This window comes from Leptodactylus fuscus, chromosome 4 (genome assembly GCF_031893055.1).
Source record: "Leptodactylus fuscus isolate aLepFus1 chromosome 4, aLepFus1.hap2, whole genome shotgun sequence".
Classification (NCBI taxonomy): Eukaryota; Metazoa; Chordata; class Amphibia; order Anura; family Leptodactylidae; genus Leptodactylus; species Leptodactylus fuscus.
In genome coordinates, this window is record NC_134268.1 from 38,633,778 (window position 1) to 38,649,414 (window position 15,637).

General features: G+C 43.5%; 1 protein-coding gene across 1 annotated transcript in view; it reads right to left on the reverse strand.

Moving 5' to 3' along the window:
* Nucleotides 1-15,637, reverse strand: part of NECAB1 (N-terminal EF-hand calcium binding protein 1) — a 115,946-nt gene that overhangs the window by 25,443 nt on the left and 74,866 nt on the right. The window contains exon 6 of the mRNA XM_075270333.1: nucleotides 5,442-5,578. Coding sequence (XP_075126434.1) covers nucleotides 5,442-5,578 — 137 coding nt within the window. The remainder of the gene's footprint in view (nucleotides 1-5,441; nucleotides 5,579-15,637) is intronic.

Sequence of the window (15,637 nt, forward strand, 5' to 3'; positions counted from 1 at the left end):
AACGTGTCCACCCCCTGACTGTACTCATCCATAGCCCCGTACTGTGAGGAGGTGTTCCTTACCGACCAGCGATGACGCTAAGTTGTGAGGAACGCCCCTCCTGACAGTACTCATCCATAGAATAGTACTAGGAGGGGTGTTCTTCACAGCTCAGCATCATCATCCTTACTGGGCGGTAAGGAATTCCCCCTCTGACAGTACAGAGCTATGGACGAGTACAGTCAGGAGGGCGTTCCTCACAACTCAGATAGACTGTCAGGAACACCCTTCTGACAGTGGGTAGACATAGGTAATGGCACCGATATCTCCGGAGGCGGGGCACGTAACAGGAAAGCCAACAGCGCACTGTTGGCTTTGTAGCGGTATATAAAACCGCATGTGCCTGAGGATATGAAAGGGTCTCTTTAAGACTAATGACAAAACTCGGAGGATGAGGGAAAAAAAGAATCAATACAAAGCGGAAAATGGAGGTGAGGAGACATCATATTGTTCATATTGTTCGGATGAAGCCTGAGCAGGGGGTGTCTGGCACATTGAGGCACCCCCCCCCCCCCCCCCCTCATATAGAGCTTGGAGAGAGGATACAATAATAGTAAAGAAGAGCACAGAGATAATCTAGAAGAGATATAACCAGAAGGCAAAAAAAGAGAGATGAGAAAAGAGACTGTGACACAAAAAAATAGAGAAATGAAGACATATAATGATGCGGGAAATGAAACAAAGTGTAAACATGTAACAGAGAAGACACTATATACTGCTTATATATAGCACTAGTGGAGAGAACGTTGTATCTATAATCTTGCACAGACCTAGTTGAAGCCTCCCAGTGCTCCGCTATTTAGATAACATGTTTAGATTTGGTCATTGCATTATTTATGCAGAATGGAAGGATCCGGAGGGCATTGCCATTAATCCAATCACTTCTCCGAGTAAACTGCAAGAAACAAGATGTGTTCACATTTGTATTTTCAATTTCTGAAGAATAGGATTCAGAAAGAAGGTGTCTGCAGATGAGTCAGAGGATTCTCCTTAAAGGGATGGGAAAGTGGAGCAAGGAAGCAGATGGAGGTGGATACAGATGTCAGGGAAATCTACAGCTTTTATTACAGGCACTATTCTCTGTATGATAAGCCGATAGCGTGGGAATATCTGTGAGGACGGCCTTAGCATTCACGCCATGCTCTAGTGAAGATCTGAGGATACATTGGCCCTCATTTATCACAACTGATTAATAGAGATCAGGGAAATTTTGCCTTGCCTCTATTTCGCTTATGGCAACATTCTTATTACAGATCTGTATTAGCCATTTAAGACAATGAAGCTTGAACGATTGATCAATATTTCAGCAATTCAGTCTTTGATGTATTTTATATGGCAAACAAAGCTGGTTACAGAAAACTGTAGCAAGGTGAGAGCCTGAACGAATTAAAGGGCTTGTGGCTTGTCCGAGATCAGATATTGAAGGTCTCTCCTAACACAGGTCATCAATAATAGATTGGTTGGAGTTTATCATCACCAAACCTACCGATCAGCAGTGGAATGGGGTAAAGGCACCAAAGGTGGGTGCACTGTTCTCATCTGGCTTAGATCCCATAACCTGAATGTCTATAAAATATTATTATACTGGACATTATACTGTGTGACCCCTCCACACAGTATAATGTACCATAGTGGCCCCTCCACACAGTATAATGTACCATAGTGGCCCCTCCACACAGTATAATGTCCCATAGTGGCCCCTCCACACAGTATAATGTCCTACAGCAGCCCCTCCACACAGTATAATGTCCCATAGTGGCCCCTGTACACAGTATAATGTCCCACAGCGGCCCCTGCACACAGTATAATGTCCCATAGCGGCCCCTCCACACAGTATAATGTCCCATAGTGGCCCCTCCAGACAGTATAATGTCCCATAGCAGTCCCTCCACACATTATAATGTCCCATAGCAGTCCCTCGACACGGTATAATGTCCCATAGCAGTTCCTCCACACATTATAATGTCCCATAGCAGTCCCTCCACACATTATAATGTCCCATAGCAGTCCCTCCACACGGTATAATGTCCCATAGCAGTTCCTCCACACATTATAATGTCCCATAGCAGTTCCTCCACACAGTATAATGTCCCATAGCAGTTACTCCACACAGTATAATGTCCCATAGCGGCCCCTCCACACAGTATAATGTCCCATAGTGGCCCCTCCAGACAGCATAATGTCCCATAGCAGTCCCTCCACACATTATAATGTCCCATAGCAGTCCCTCCACACGGTATAATGTCCCATAGCAGTTCCTCCACACAGTATAATGTCCCATAGTGGCCCCTCCACACAGTATAATGTCCCATAGTGGCCCCTCCAGACAGTATAATGTCCCATAGCAGTTCCTCCACACATTATAATGTCCCATAGCAGTCCCTCCACACGGTATAATGTCCCATAGTGGCCCCTCCACACAGTATAATGTTCCATAGTGGCCCCTGCACACAGTATAATGTCCCATAGCAGCCCCTCCACACAGTATAATGTCCTACAGCAGCCCCTCCACACAGTATAATGTCCCATTGCAGTCCCTCCACACAGTATAATGTCCCATAGCGGCCTCTCCACATAGTATAACATCACATAGTATCCCCTCCACAAAGTATAATGTTCCATTGTGGCCTCTACTGTATTTGTTACAGATATTGCAAAAAACGACAAAGCTGTGGTGCCATGACTAGACATTGCATGTTGTTCCTAATTGTTGTAGTTCTATGACCGCTGATAGCACCTGATTTCGGTGCCAGACATCCATCAGTCTGATATTGATGATCTACATTATTTACCTTATTATCCAGAAAACTCAATTAGATCAGTTTCAGATGGGTGTATTCAATCTGTCAAATTCGGCCATATATCTGCTGTATTTCCAAAAATTTCCATAACACTATGCGATGTTCCAGTCTCAGAATATCATAGTGATCTACAGTATGTACTACTATGTAACTACTGTAGTCTTGTCATATGAGTATGATGTTGGTGAGTCCTGGTCCCTGGTCAGTACTCAGTCCGTATTGCCCTTAAATTAAGCCTATACTGCTTAGTCAATATGGACCAATATCTCTGGCACAAAAAGTATTGAAAACATTACAAATAAAGCACTATGAGTATCTAAGTCTTCACTGCTCAGATAGAAAGCTTTTATACTTCATAGAAGGAAAACTTTGTTCCTGTTTTATGCGTTTGCATCTGCAGTCTGGGATTTGCAAGTCAGATTACTCCCCGAGGCACAAGTGATTGGCTCTAGGTGTAGAAGACATTCGAAAAAGTTGTCAAGTGCTCTCGGATATGCTTAGAGACTTCAAAGCCTTGTCTCGTAACACCTACAGTTTACCAGAATCTTTAAAGAGTAGGGACAGCCCAGCATCCCTATGTGCCACAGATGTCATATTAGTGAGATATCTCACATCCCCATAATAACTGAAGGGTTTCTAATAAAGCATATGCAACCTCATACCCGATTCTTGTTTATCAACAGATCAAGATACTTGTCATACAACCAACCAAGGGATAAACGTGGAAGAAAAAGTAAAATAAAAAGGAGCAGTAAAACATATTTTTGCAAAGGGTCTGTGTGATATTTTTAGTTGGAATCATCATAGCACCTTTTAAAGGGGCCAACGTCATGGAAATGAATAAATAAAAAAAAATATCATAAACTGAATAATATGTTTAATATAAAAACTTGACATAAAAATAGGTCATTTACTGATGAGACATTACCTTTAAAGGGGTTATCCAGTTTTTAATATTGTTGGCTTATCCTTAGGAGAAGTCATCAAAATTAGATCTGTAGGGGTCTCAGGTGTCGGACCCTCACAGATATCATTTCTGCTGTTCAGGGACAATGCAGCTGCCAGTAATGTTTACATGCCATACTGTTCAGTAGAGATGAGCGAGTAGTGAAATATTTGAGATTCGATATTCGTTTCGAGTAGAGCCTCAATATTCGACTACTCGATCGAATATCGAATCCTATTATAGTCTATGGGAAAAATGCTCGTTTCAGGGGAAACCACTATTCGACTAAAGGAGAGTCACCAAGTCTACGAGTAGCAGGAGGAGAGTGTTTAGGAGGAGCGCTGTGCAGTTAAAGCTCACGGACCCCATAGACTATAACAGGTCCGTGTGCTTGCAAATCAATGCTGTTTCTGCAGCAGGCTCGTCCTTGGTAGTCGGGAGAGCTGGCAGCTTGCAGTTACATGGGAGATGACTTTTCTCATAGGAATGCATTGACCAGTGTTGATTGGCCGAATACTATACAGTGTACAGCATTTGGCCAATCAACGCTGGTTCTGCCGGAGGCTCGTCTGTGAGGAGGCGGAGTCTAAGATCGGACCACAGCAGTCTCCATTGTGGTCCGATATTAGACTCCGCCTCATCACAGACGAGCCTCCGGCAGAACCAGCGTTGATTGGCCGAATGATGTACACTGTATAACATTCGGTCAATCAATGCTGGTTCTGAATTGAATCTTTACTGCGAATAGGAGTAGCATTCGACCGAGCACAAGTATTTTGAATTCCACAGTATTCTATCCAATACCTACTCAATCAAATACTACTCGCTCATCTCTATTTATTGGGTGAGCAAAAAAAAAAAACAAAACACGAAGATTTTCAAATTAGCGAAGGTAGAATCAGTGGTTTTGCTGCTAGAACAGCAGTTTGTATGTACTTAATAAAAAAAACTGTAAACTCTTGCCCTAAAGAACGCTTAATTTAAAAAACTTTCACTAACAATACTGACTTTGATGTTAAAACACCGAAACACTATAAGATACTCAGTGAGTGGACAGTCACAGTTTCAGATCAAATTTCTCTATTGCAAAACAGACTTGAGAAAAGATGTTTCCCCAACAGAACAGACCCACACAGCACAGATATTCTCCTTCCTATTTATGATTCATATCACTAATATGCCTGTAATTGATTAAATTTGACTAAACTGTGTTCTAATTCTCCTACTCCTAAGATCCTCTAGCTCTATTGGAAGCTTTGCAGCCCTCAGTGCATTGTATCCTGCAGTGACCAATAACACATCCATCCACTACTTCCACCATCACTGAAATGCCTTGTGTTCCTGCCTGCAACACCTTATATAATGTATATGATATCAGCACTGTCAGGTAAGGTGTAAGGTGACTTTTTACGCCTTGTACGGCAGAATACTGTTGGGAAAGCATGATAAATCTGCCCTAGTGACTTACATAGAACAGGGGAATAGGTTGTGTTGCTTTAAGTGTCTGTGTAAAATCCAAGAATAATATATTGTATTATATCTGGAATTCTAAAATTTAACAAGAACATTTAACAATACGTTTAGAGAAAAGCAGGACATTTCTGCTGTAAGGAAGAACGACATGTGCACATGGCGAGGTGTCTACATAAACCTACCTTTCCTGGCGAGTCTGCTCCTCGGTGGTTTCCATGGCACATTCTAATGAGTTCTGTAGAGACTGCAGCTGGTTGAGAGTCTCTTTCAACAAAAAACGTGTCACAAACTGTTCCAGTTTTGAGGCATTTTGATATTGCTGAAACAAAGCAGAAACTCACATGAGAAATGAATTACTTTATATGATTCCAAAATTCAATTAAACGTTGAGCTCTCCGAGACGTTCCTTCTATTGTAGCGAGAGCCTTTAGAACACTCATCAGAAGACTGCTGAAATCTACATGAGCAAAGACGTAATAATATTGTCTGAGAGGAAATGAATCCTTCTCTTGTCGAAAACCAGACATTCAAGAAACTGAGCAGGTAAGGCTCTGTTCACATTGGCATAATAGTTTACATTCATAATAGAGTAATGACCGTTGTGACAGATGCATTCTGTGATGTATCCAAAATAATCCGAGAGACCTCACTGACATCCGTGGGGGCCATAGGGGTTCTAGTATAGCAAGGATATTGCAGCATTACTTATCCTATTGAAAAAATAAACTGGAACAGAACGCAAAATTATTCATGGGTTTAAACTTTTGAGAATATAATGGGAGCAAATAGCACAACAAAGCAGACAGTGGTGTAAATAAAAGGGTCACAGCAGTTGCATCTGCATCCTGGCCCCGAAGTCAGGGGAGTCACATGTCCTCCTCACCATAAGGCAGAATAACCCATTAACCCATGGTAAGAGCTCATAGAGAGAACTGTGCAGTTACACCCTCTCAGCCCCTCTATCGCTTCCCTGGATTCACCAGGAATATTAATATTAACTATATCACTGCCCTAGAATACAAGTGAGGATTACATTATTCTGTTCAGTATTCTATGACACCAGGGTTACTGGAATTAATCCTTTTCACTGCTCTAGATCACCAGTTATACTGCAATTAACTCTTACACTTCCCTAGATAACCAGGTATACTGGCATTAGCCTATTTCCTGTCCCAGGCCACCAGTTATACTAACATTGAGACCTTTACTCCCCTAGACCACCATGTTATAATGACATCAATCTCTTTACTCCTCTAGACCACCATGGTATAAATGATATCAGTCCCTTGACTCCCCTAGACCACCGTGGTATTATGACATCAATCCCTTTACTCCTCTAGACCACCATGGTATAATGACATCAATCCCTTTACTCCTCTAGACCACCAAGGTATAATGACATCAATCCCTTTAATCCTCTAGACCACCATGGTATAATGACATCAATCCCTTTACACCTCTAGACCACCATGGTATAATGACATCAATCCCTTTACACCTCTAGACCACCATGGTATAATGACATCAATCCCTTTACTCCTCTAGACCACCAAGGTATAATGACATCAATCCCTTTAATCCTCTAGACCACCATGGTATAATGACATCAATCCCTTTAATCCTCTAGACCACCATGGTATAATGACATCAATCCCTTTACACCTCTAGACCACCATGGTATAATGACATCAATCCCTTTACTCCTCTAGACCACCATGGAATAATGAAATCAATTCCTTTACTCCTCTAGACCACCATGGAATAATGAAATCAATTCCTTTACTCCTCTAGACCACCATGGAATAATTAAATCAATTCCTTTACTCCTCTAGACCACCATGGTATAATGACATAAACCTCTTACTGGCTTTAGTCCCTTCACATCCATAGCCCACCATTTATACTGACATTGACACCCTTACTGACCTAGACCAGCAGGTATAATGACAATACACTTTTCCCTCTCTAGATCACCAGTTACATTAACCTGTTTATGCTAAGACCCCAAGTAGCGGACGACAGCCAAAAGCCGCTGCTGAAAAAAACGTGGCTAAAACGCATAGTGGTATTTCCCACACTGCTTTTCACAGAAAGTTGAACAATTGACACGTACAAAAGGAAAACCTCCATGTCAGTCTGGAAGGCTCATGGAAAAAGGAGACCTCCTGGACTACCATGAAAGTGGACAAACCTCACAAGACTGAAGTACGGAATTTATTTTAGGTGCATGATGCTGGGATACTGCACAATTAGATGGAGCCCAAACTCATATTCAGGGGGTGAGGCAGCAGTTAGAGAAAGAGTTTAGGGGGCAGTGCCGCACCTCCCATGAGGCGACCTGAAGTGACCGCTTCAGGTGGCGCTATGCCAGGGCCACGGGGAGGGCGTCATTTTTGCTGACCTAAGCCAGTCCAGGACAAGCTGTCCTGAACTGGCTTAGGGTCACCGTCACTAAGCGGTGGATTAGGGAGGTCGCTGGAGCAGCGCTGCTCCAGCGGCCGCCCCTCACGCTCAGGCAGAGAGCAGGTCCTCTCCGTGCCTGCTCTCTGCCTGCTAAAGACGATCGCTCCGCTCGGCCCCCGCCCCTCCGCTCAGCCCCGCCCCCTCCTGCTCGGCCCCGCTACCCCCTCCTCCGGGGGGGGGGGGGGGCGGCTTTCTGATGTCCGCTTCAGGCGGCAGAAAGCCATGGTTCACCCGTTAGGGAGCAATGTTGGCAAAAAATTAGCCTCATTGACAAAAAGGAGGTCGTGGTTATGTTACAATCTCCTAACTCCCATCCAGCAATCTGAGGTTCACACTAGCATTATGGTCTCCATCATTCAGATTTACCAGGGCACCCGAATGAGAGCTGGAAAACTAAAACAGTGGTTACATATGGACACGGGTGGACCCTGTCTACCTTTAATGGGGTCTGCGTGGTGTCCACCATATTCAAACTGAAAATGGTGGAGAGAGAAGCCCTCTGTGCCCATAGGCTACATTCACATCTGCATCAGGATCCATCCAATGCAGAATACATTTGAGATTGCTGATGAAAAAGTCAATGCCATGTCAATGAGAAGATAACAGCTACCCAATGAACTCCATTACACTCCCTTGGCATGCCCTGTTGTCCACGATTAGACTGACCCTCTTTATTCTGGAAACTGGTCTCCTAATCCTTTGTCTAGCCAGAAGAACAGATTACACAGATGTGAACATACCCTAAGCAGGTTTGCTGTAGAGGCAAATGTAATTCTCATACATGGTGTGACCCGAGCCTTTTACTGTGTGATTGTCCATAGCTGAAGATACTGATTCTGTCATAGCCGTCAAATACAGGAAAACCTCGATCTCTAGTCTTACATTTATCTATGTGACCATCTGAAAAGTTGTGAGTCATGGCATTCAGACCCTCTGGGGTGCCATGGCTTTGTCTCTTTAAGTAAAGCAGACACATGTGTACATAACCAGCGCTCATTGAAGTGACACAATGGCCCTCGTCGGCTCCTGACCATGTCCAACCTGTCTCCCACTATATACAGATATTGCGCTCTAGGAGAATCACCATGTCACTTGCTATTTCTTAACACGGCCGAGTTCTGTACTTGCCGCCTCTTGTACTGTGAAAACAACAAGTAATTTCATGTGTCAACTCATCTGTGAATGAGATGTAATTGTGCAGAGCAGAAAGTAAACCTTTATAGAGATTACCCCGTAATGAATCGACACATTAACTTCTATGTGGAGCAACAAACAGAATTGTTGTGATAAAACATAAATCCATGTTGTACAGAATGAATAATAGTGAGAGTGATGTCTTATGGATGACTCCATTATACTGCCTATATTCTGCAGCCGGGCAGGCTGACACCTTGATGCAATCCCTGTACAAGTGTCAGAAGCGATCTTGTATTTACTTCTAGCACATTACGTGAACTGCTCATTGCAGCCAGTATAAATCTGCCATATAACTGTCTGCTTCCATTTCTTTTACAGGCCGTCGGATACTCTGCGGCACAGTGGAGCTCTGTGTCAGAGGGGTTCAGCAGGGAAACTGAAGAACACCTGCTGCATCTGCAGAACATGTACATGAAAAGATATCTCTACAGCAGGCCCAAGTATGTCAGTGCAACATTTACCGATTAACTAACTCACTACTGATCGGTTTCCTCTTTGTAATGGTGAGCAAATCTGACAACAGACTCATCTGACAACTGGTTTGTCTTTGCAATTTTCTACTGTGAACTCTAAAGCAATACAGAATAGGAAACTTGCAAGTACTGCTTTCAACAACACTCAATGAAGTTCAGGTCTCTTCAGGGGAAGATCTTTGGGGAGGGAGACTCCCACTCCTCCAGTGCATCATCTATAGAATTTGTCCTGGTTCTGACCTAATCTAAGGATTCTGTTTTCTCTTCCTCAGATACTCTGTCCAGGCCTCTCTCTCTATGCTGAGACTACTAACTAGAGATGAGATTCCTAACGAGAGATGAGCGAACACTATTCGAAACAGCCGTTTCGAATAGCACGCTCCAATAGAAATGGAAGCGGCCGGCACGCAGACTTTGCCGGCAGCCGGCCGTTTAACCCCCGCGTGCTAGCTACATCCATTCATTTCTATGGGAGCGTGCTATTCGAAACGGGAGTTTCGAATAGTGTTCACTCTTTTCTATTCCTAGCATCTGTGTTCAACCTTTTCTTCCTAGACAGATAGTGCACTTTTCACTTTCTGCATGTCTGGAGCTCTTGTGACACAAGGTTAGTGGCCCTGCTTTTGCTTAAAGAGGACCTTTCATCACTTGGGGCACATGTGGTTTTATATACCGCTCGAAAGCCGACAGTGCGCTGAATTCAGCGCACTGTCGGCTTTCACGATCTGTGCCCCAGGTGAAGAGCTATCGGTGGCGGTACCGTAGCTCTACACCGTCAGAAGGCCATTCTTGACAGTCAGTCAGGAACGCCCTTACACACAGCAGCGTCTATAGAGCTGTACTGTGAGAGCAGGGAGGAACGCCTCCCCCAGTAATTGTCTATGGATGAGCACTATCAGGAGTAGGGGTGGCATGTCCTGCATGTAGGATTTTTGTGTCTGCTGGAAAAAAAGGATTTGGGTGTAAACGAACACAAACAGACACTCAGAAATCCATTAAAATTTCAATTCATTTCAATGGGATTTTTCTTGTGTCCGTTAGGGTGAGTTCACACTGAGTATACGCCAGCTTATTCTGAACGTAAAACATGTTCAGAATCAGCAGCGTATAAAGCAGATCCTATTCATTTCTATGGGAGCCAGCATACGAGCGCTCCCCATAGAAATGAATGGGCTGTTTTTTTCACTACGAGCACTCCCATTAAAGTGAATGGGAAGTGCCCGTGTGTATGGCTCGGCATGAGCAGAGCTAGCCGTACACGCGAGCACTTCCCATTTACTTCAATGGGACTGCTCGCAGTGAAAAAAGCAGCCCATTCATTTCTATGGGGAGCGCTCATATGCCGGCTCCCATAGAAATGAATGGGATCTGCTTTATACGCTGCTGATTCTGAGCATGTTTTACGTTCAGAATAAGCTGGCGTATACTCAGTGTGAACTCACCCTAACGGACACAAGAAAAATCCCATTGAAATGAATTGAAATTTTAATGGATTTCTGAGTGTCCATTGCTAAAATCTTGTAACAGACAATAGCTACGGACAGAGCTGACGATCACCAATGGTAGTGTGAACGCCCCTTTACTCTTGCACATATATAAATACAAGAATATCACAAGCTCCTTATATCAAAGTATTCTAGAATCAAATGTGAGGTCAGCTATCCAAAAGCCAAAACTGGGTCAAGCAACAGCACAATGATCCCAAGCAAACCAGCCAATCTACAACATTTCAACACAGCTGTGTCTGTACCTTAAAGGGGTTGTCTCATCTCAGGGATCCTATCTATACTGGTAGCTTATGTAAAATGAAGACTTTTCCTAAACATATTGCTTTAGAAATGCTGCTTTGTTTTCCTGCTATGTGAACGTATTCCTCCCATTGTCTACACAGCATTTCCATAACCACACAGCTGTCAGACAGGACAAGCGATGTCACTCTCTGTTCAGCCAGCAGGACAATGGTTGAGCTAACTGCAATTTGCTGATAAAGCCAAGTCTGTTATCTTACCTATGCAAACGCATAGATAACACCGAGTCCATTCTCTGCAAGCATGTGCATATTATCTGATCTGCATAAGTATTGTGGTAGTTCATAGTGTCCCGTTCAGCAAGCTGGGGGGGGGGGGGGGGGGGGTTAAAATGCAGGAAGTGAGAAGAAGAGACAATAGGCAAACTGCTAAAACAGTAAAATGGGGAAAAACCGTTAAAGAGAGCTGTGCATATACAAATACTCACAATCCTCAATAAACTGAAGCAATATCATAATGAAGAGTTGGCTAAAATTCCTCCAGAATGATATGAGAGTCTGATAAAGTCATACAGAAAACCATTATGGAAAAAGTGGTTCTACAAGATATTGGTTTGGGGGAACAAATGACTTTTCCATGGCTTTATTTTTGTTATATAAATAATTACTTCATTTTAAGATCTTCTAAGGACATTTGAGGTTTTTTATTACGTCCTGAGAGATAAAACCATAGAATTGAAAGACGACGGACTTTGTTATATTCATGACAATGTATAAAAATGTCCAGCTCTGTTCTCCTCTACATTATTGGCTTTGTTGGTTATTCCCATTTTACCGATATGACTTGGATATATGAGCCCTGGGGGTTGGACATCTGGGCCTTCTCACAGTACTGAGAATGAAGCACCGTATCACTGCTTTAGTGATCAGGGCCAGGAATATACAAGGACGCACACAGACGGGTTGTATGGAATTGCTATTTAGGCTTTATTATTCTCCTACTGCATAAGAAACTTCACAAACCGGTAAAAATTAGTTTGAGCATGAAACAGAATAATTTCCCATGTAGCCTGAGGGGCCACTTTATATACTCCGTGATCTTTAATGTTTATCAATTAGAGAATCTGTTTCATGTTTGCAGTTGCTGTCATAGTCATTTATTTATGGGCATCACCGTATAACCATATTCAGTATAGATGTCTATATTCAATCATTTGCGTCTCAAAAATCTCTCCCAAATCCCCCGTTTTCTGCTGAAACTGCAAAAATTGTTATTGTTGCTATTCTGAATGCAGTCACCAGGCTTATCTCTCTGCCAAGCACTATATCTATGGCTCTCTGCTGTGCCAGTCACTGCACTGGTTAAATGTTTTGTTGTCGCCTACAAAGCTTTCCCTAGATCTCACACTACCTGTGCTTTTCGTTCTACCAATGATCTAAAATTAACAACCACCATAATCCAGACTCCTGTCCATAAATTTTCTTTTGTTGAACCATTTCAGGTTAAAGGGGTTGTCCAGGCTTTTTATGACCTATTCTCAGGGTAAGCCATAGATGCCTGATCAGTGGGGTCCAACTGTAGAAGGCTCCATCCCCTGTATAGTGGCCGGACGCAGTCGCTTCAGCTCATCTTCCTTAAAGTGAGTCGTTGCTGAGCTGCAGTGACGGCACTTGGACCTTATACAGGGGCACCATAGCAGCTCTGTAAGCTGATCTGTCCGGGGGCTTGCTGTCAGCCCCTCACCAATCAGGTACTTATGGCCTATCCTGAGGAAAGACCATGAGAGGCTTAGGGTAAGTTCACAAAGGGTTTTTTTGGTACGGAACCTGAGGCGGAGGCCACCTCAGGTTCCGTACCAAAAAACGGGTAGCCGCAACTGAATGCCGGTGCACTGCAGCAGCATTCAGTCACACACTCTGCTCCGGATTAGGCCTAGTTGGGAGAAGGGAGTGTCTTCAGGCTGAATTGTGAGGCGAATCCGCCTGAAGAATGAGCATCTCACTTCTTTTTCCAGGAGCCGGAAAATCCTCAAAATCCTGACCAGAAAAACCCTGTGTGAACTTACCCTTAAACCTGCCCCTTTAACATCCAAAATCCACAGTTTTAAGTGTTTCCCTTAAAACACATGTTCTTAGGCAGGAGAATCATACTCCCAAATACGTCTTCTCCACTTTACTGCTCTTCTACAGTATTCCTCAGCTCCTGATCCCTTCATCCAGTATCATCCCCCACACTCCATGTACTTCATATACAGCTTGTACATACACAGATACTGACTGGTGACTGACTCATGGAGCTTTATGTATATTACCTATAAGAACAACACGGTGACTCCAGCCAAAGACAACATCTGCAAAGAGATTGTATGACCTCCCCATGTTTGCCTGGGCTTCCTTTGGGTACTCTGGTTTCCTCCCAAGACACACTGATAGGGAATATAGATTGCCAGCCCTATATGAGACCAGTGTTGACAATATGATGGCTCTATATAAGTAAGCAAAATACCGTATATACTCAAGTATAAGCCGACCCGAATATAAGCCAAGGCCCCTAATTTTACCACAAAAAACTGGGAAATCTTATTGACTCGAGTATAAGCCGAGGGGGAAGGGGGGGAATGCAGCAGCTACTGGGAAATTTCAAAAATTAAAATGGTCGGAGTTTTTGGGTGCAGTAGGTGCTGGGGAAGGGAGGAAGGTGTTTTGGTTGTCTGTCTGCCCCTTCCCTGAGCTTGAGGACTGGGTTTTTTCCCCCCACTTGGAATTCAGTCTGGCTGTATATAGGGTATCTGCAGTGCTTCTATAAATCCCTTCCCGACGGAACAGGAGCACTGCAGATCCCCTATATTCAGTAGACCGGGCACTGTCAGACACAGGGATACCTAATGTGTTTGTGTTTCACAGTCATTTTCTACTTTTATATGTATTCTAGGGAAAGGAGGGATTTACAACTTTTATTTACTTTTTTTTTTTTTCACAATTTTATGGAAGATTCTATACATTACTATTGCGGCTGGTCATAGACCCCCCCCCCCCCCCAAATAATAAATAATAATTTTAATTTTTTTTTGCTTGACTCGAGTATAAGCCAAGGGGGACCTTTATGACTGAGCATTATATTCTGTATCACCGCGATAATACTTTGTAATCTCTCACTTCTGTTTTATTGAAAGTAAATAATCTTTTTCATTTGGACCAGCTGCTTCATGTTGGATTTCTCCACAACAGGAGCAGTGTCAATATGAATAGCGTGCAAGGGATCCCCACAGATATTGCTGTACCGAAAGCAATTTCCTCAGGGGTAACTGGTACCATGTTGTGCTGTACAAGATATAACCCATGGAATTAAATAATTAGTCAATGAATTCACCTGACAGGATAAGCAGCGGTGTGTACTGAGAACATTGCATCGGGAACCAGAACTAGTCTAACACCTGGAACATCTGGACCGGGCCTAACTGTATGTAGGACAATGGGAAAATATATGCAAATCTGTTCCCCAGGATGTAATTAGGAGAACAGCCCCCTTAACCTCATGCATGACTAAGAGGCAGCGAACAGAGGCACTGTTCTCCTAAATACATCCTGGAAATCAGAGTTGCATATATTTCCCATAATCTCCCAGTGGAGTGAAAATGGCTTGTAAGTCTCCATACGCCTGCAAAGGTGCCCACTCTCTAAAACAGAAAATATGTAAAATCAGTCAATGCAAGAAATCAAACATAAGTCCATCTATTAACACCAAACCAGCTATCCCCCATTGGCATCAAAACACTCCTCGCTACCCCTCATAGCAACATTGTGGCCCAGCATTTAAAGGGGTTGTCCCATCACAAGGATCCTATCTATACTGCTTGTTAATGTGGATGTAAGACTTTTCCTAAATACATTGCTTCAGCAAAACTGCTTTGTTTGTTCACTATCTTACTTTATTCAATTCATTGTTGACACAGCCCTTGACTTATCTGCTCAAAAGTCAAGTGATGTAGCTGCCTGCTCTCAGGGGGGAGGGAGGAGGGGCTAACTACACGAGCCTGTGTTTCTAGCTATTCCTGTGTCTGCACCACATGACCTAGGTTCCTGCTCTCAGATAGGGGAGAGGAGCTGCTTTCATGAACTCGTCTTCTGTTCTCCCAGTTATCAGGCTAGCTAATTCAATTGTGTTCATTATGGCAGAGACAAGGAGTCTCTGTATGTAACACAGAATGGAGTTGCTCCTGCCTGTACTTCATAGTCCAATATTGTGCATATAGTGTTATTGAGGACCTTTGATGACATCACAGGCCCTTCAGCCGCCCCATAGGATCACGCTAAGTGGTGGGCGGAGCTACACGCTGATTTGGGGGTGGAGCTAAACAGCAGGTTGCATGTGAAACCCCGCCCACCAAATGACGCAAGAAACCAGGAAGAAAGAAGATTTTACAGCAGTGAAGACTGGTGAGTTTGCGACGTGGGAATACCCCTTTCAGCTACACCGAATTCCCACTCACATCTACGG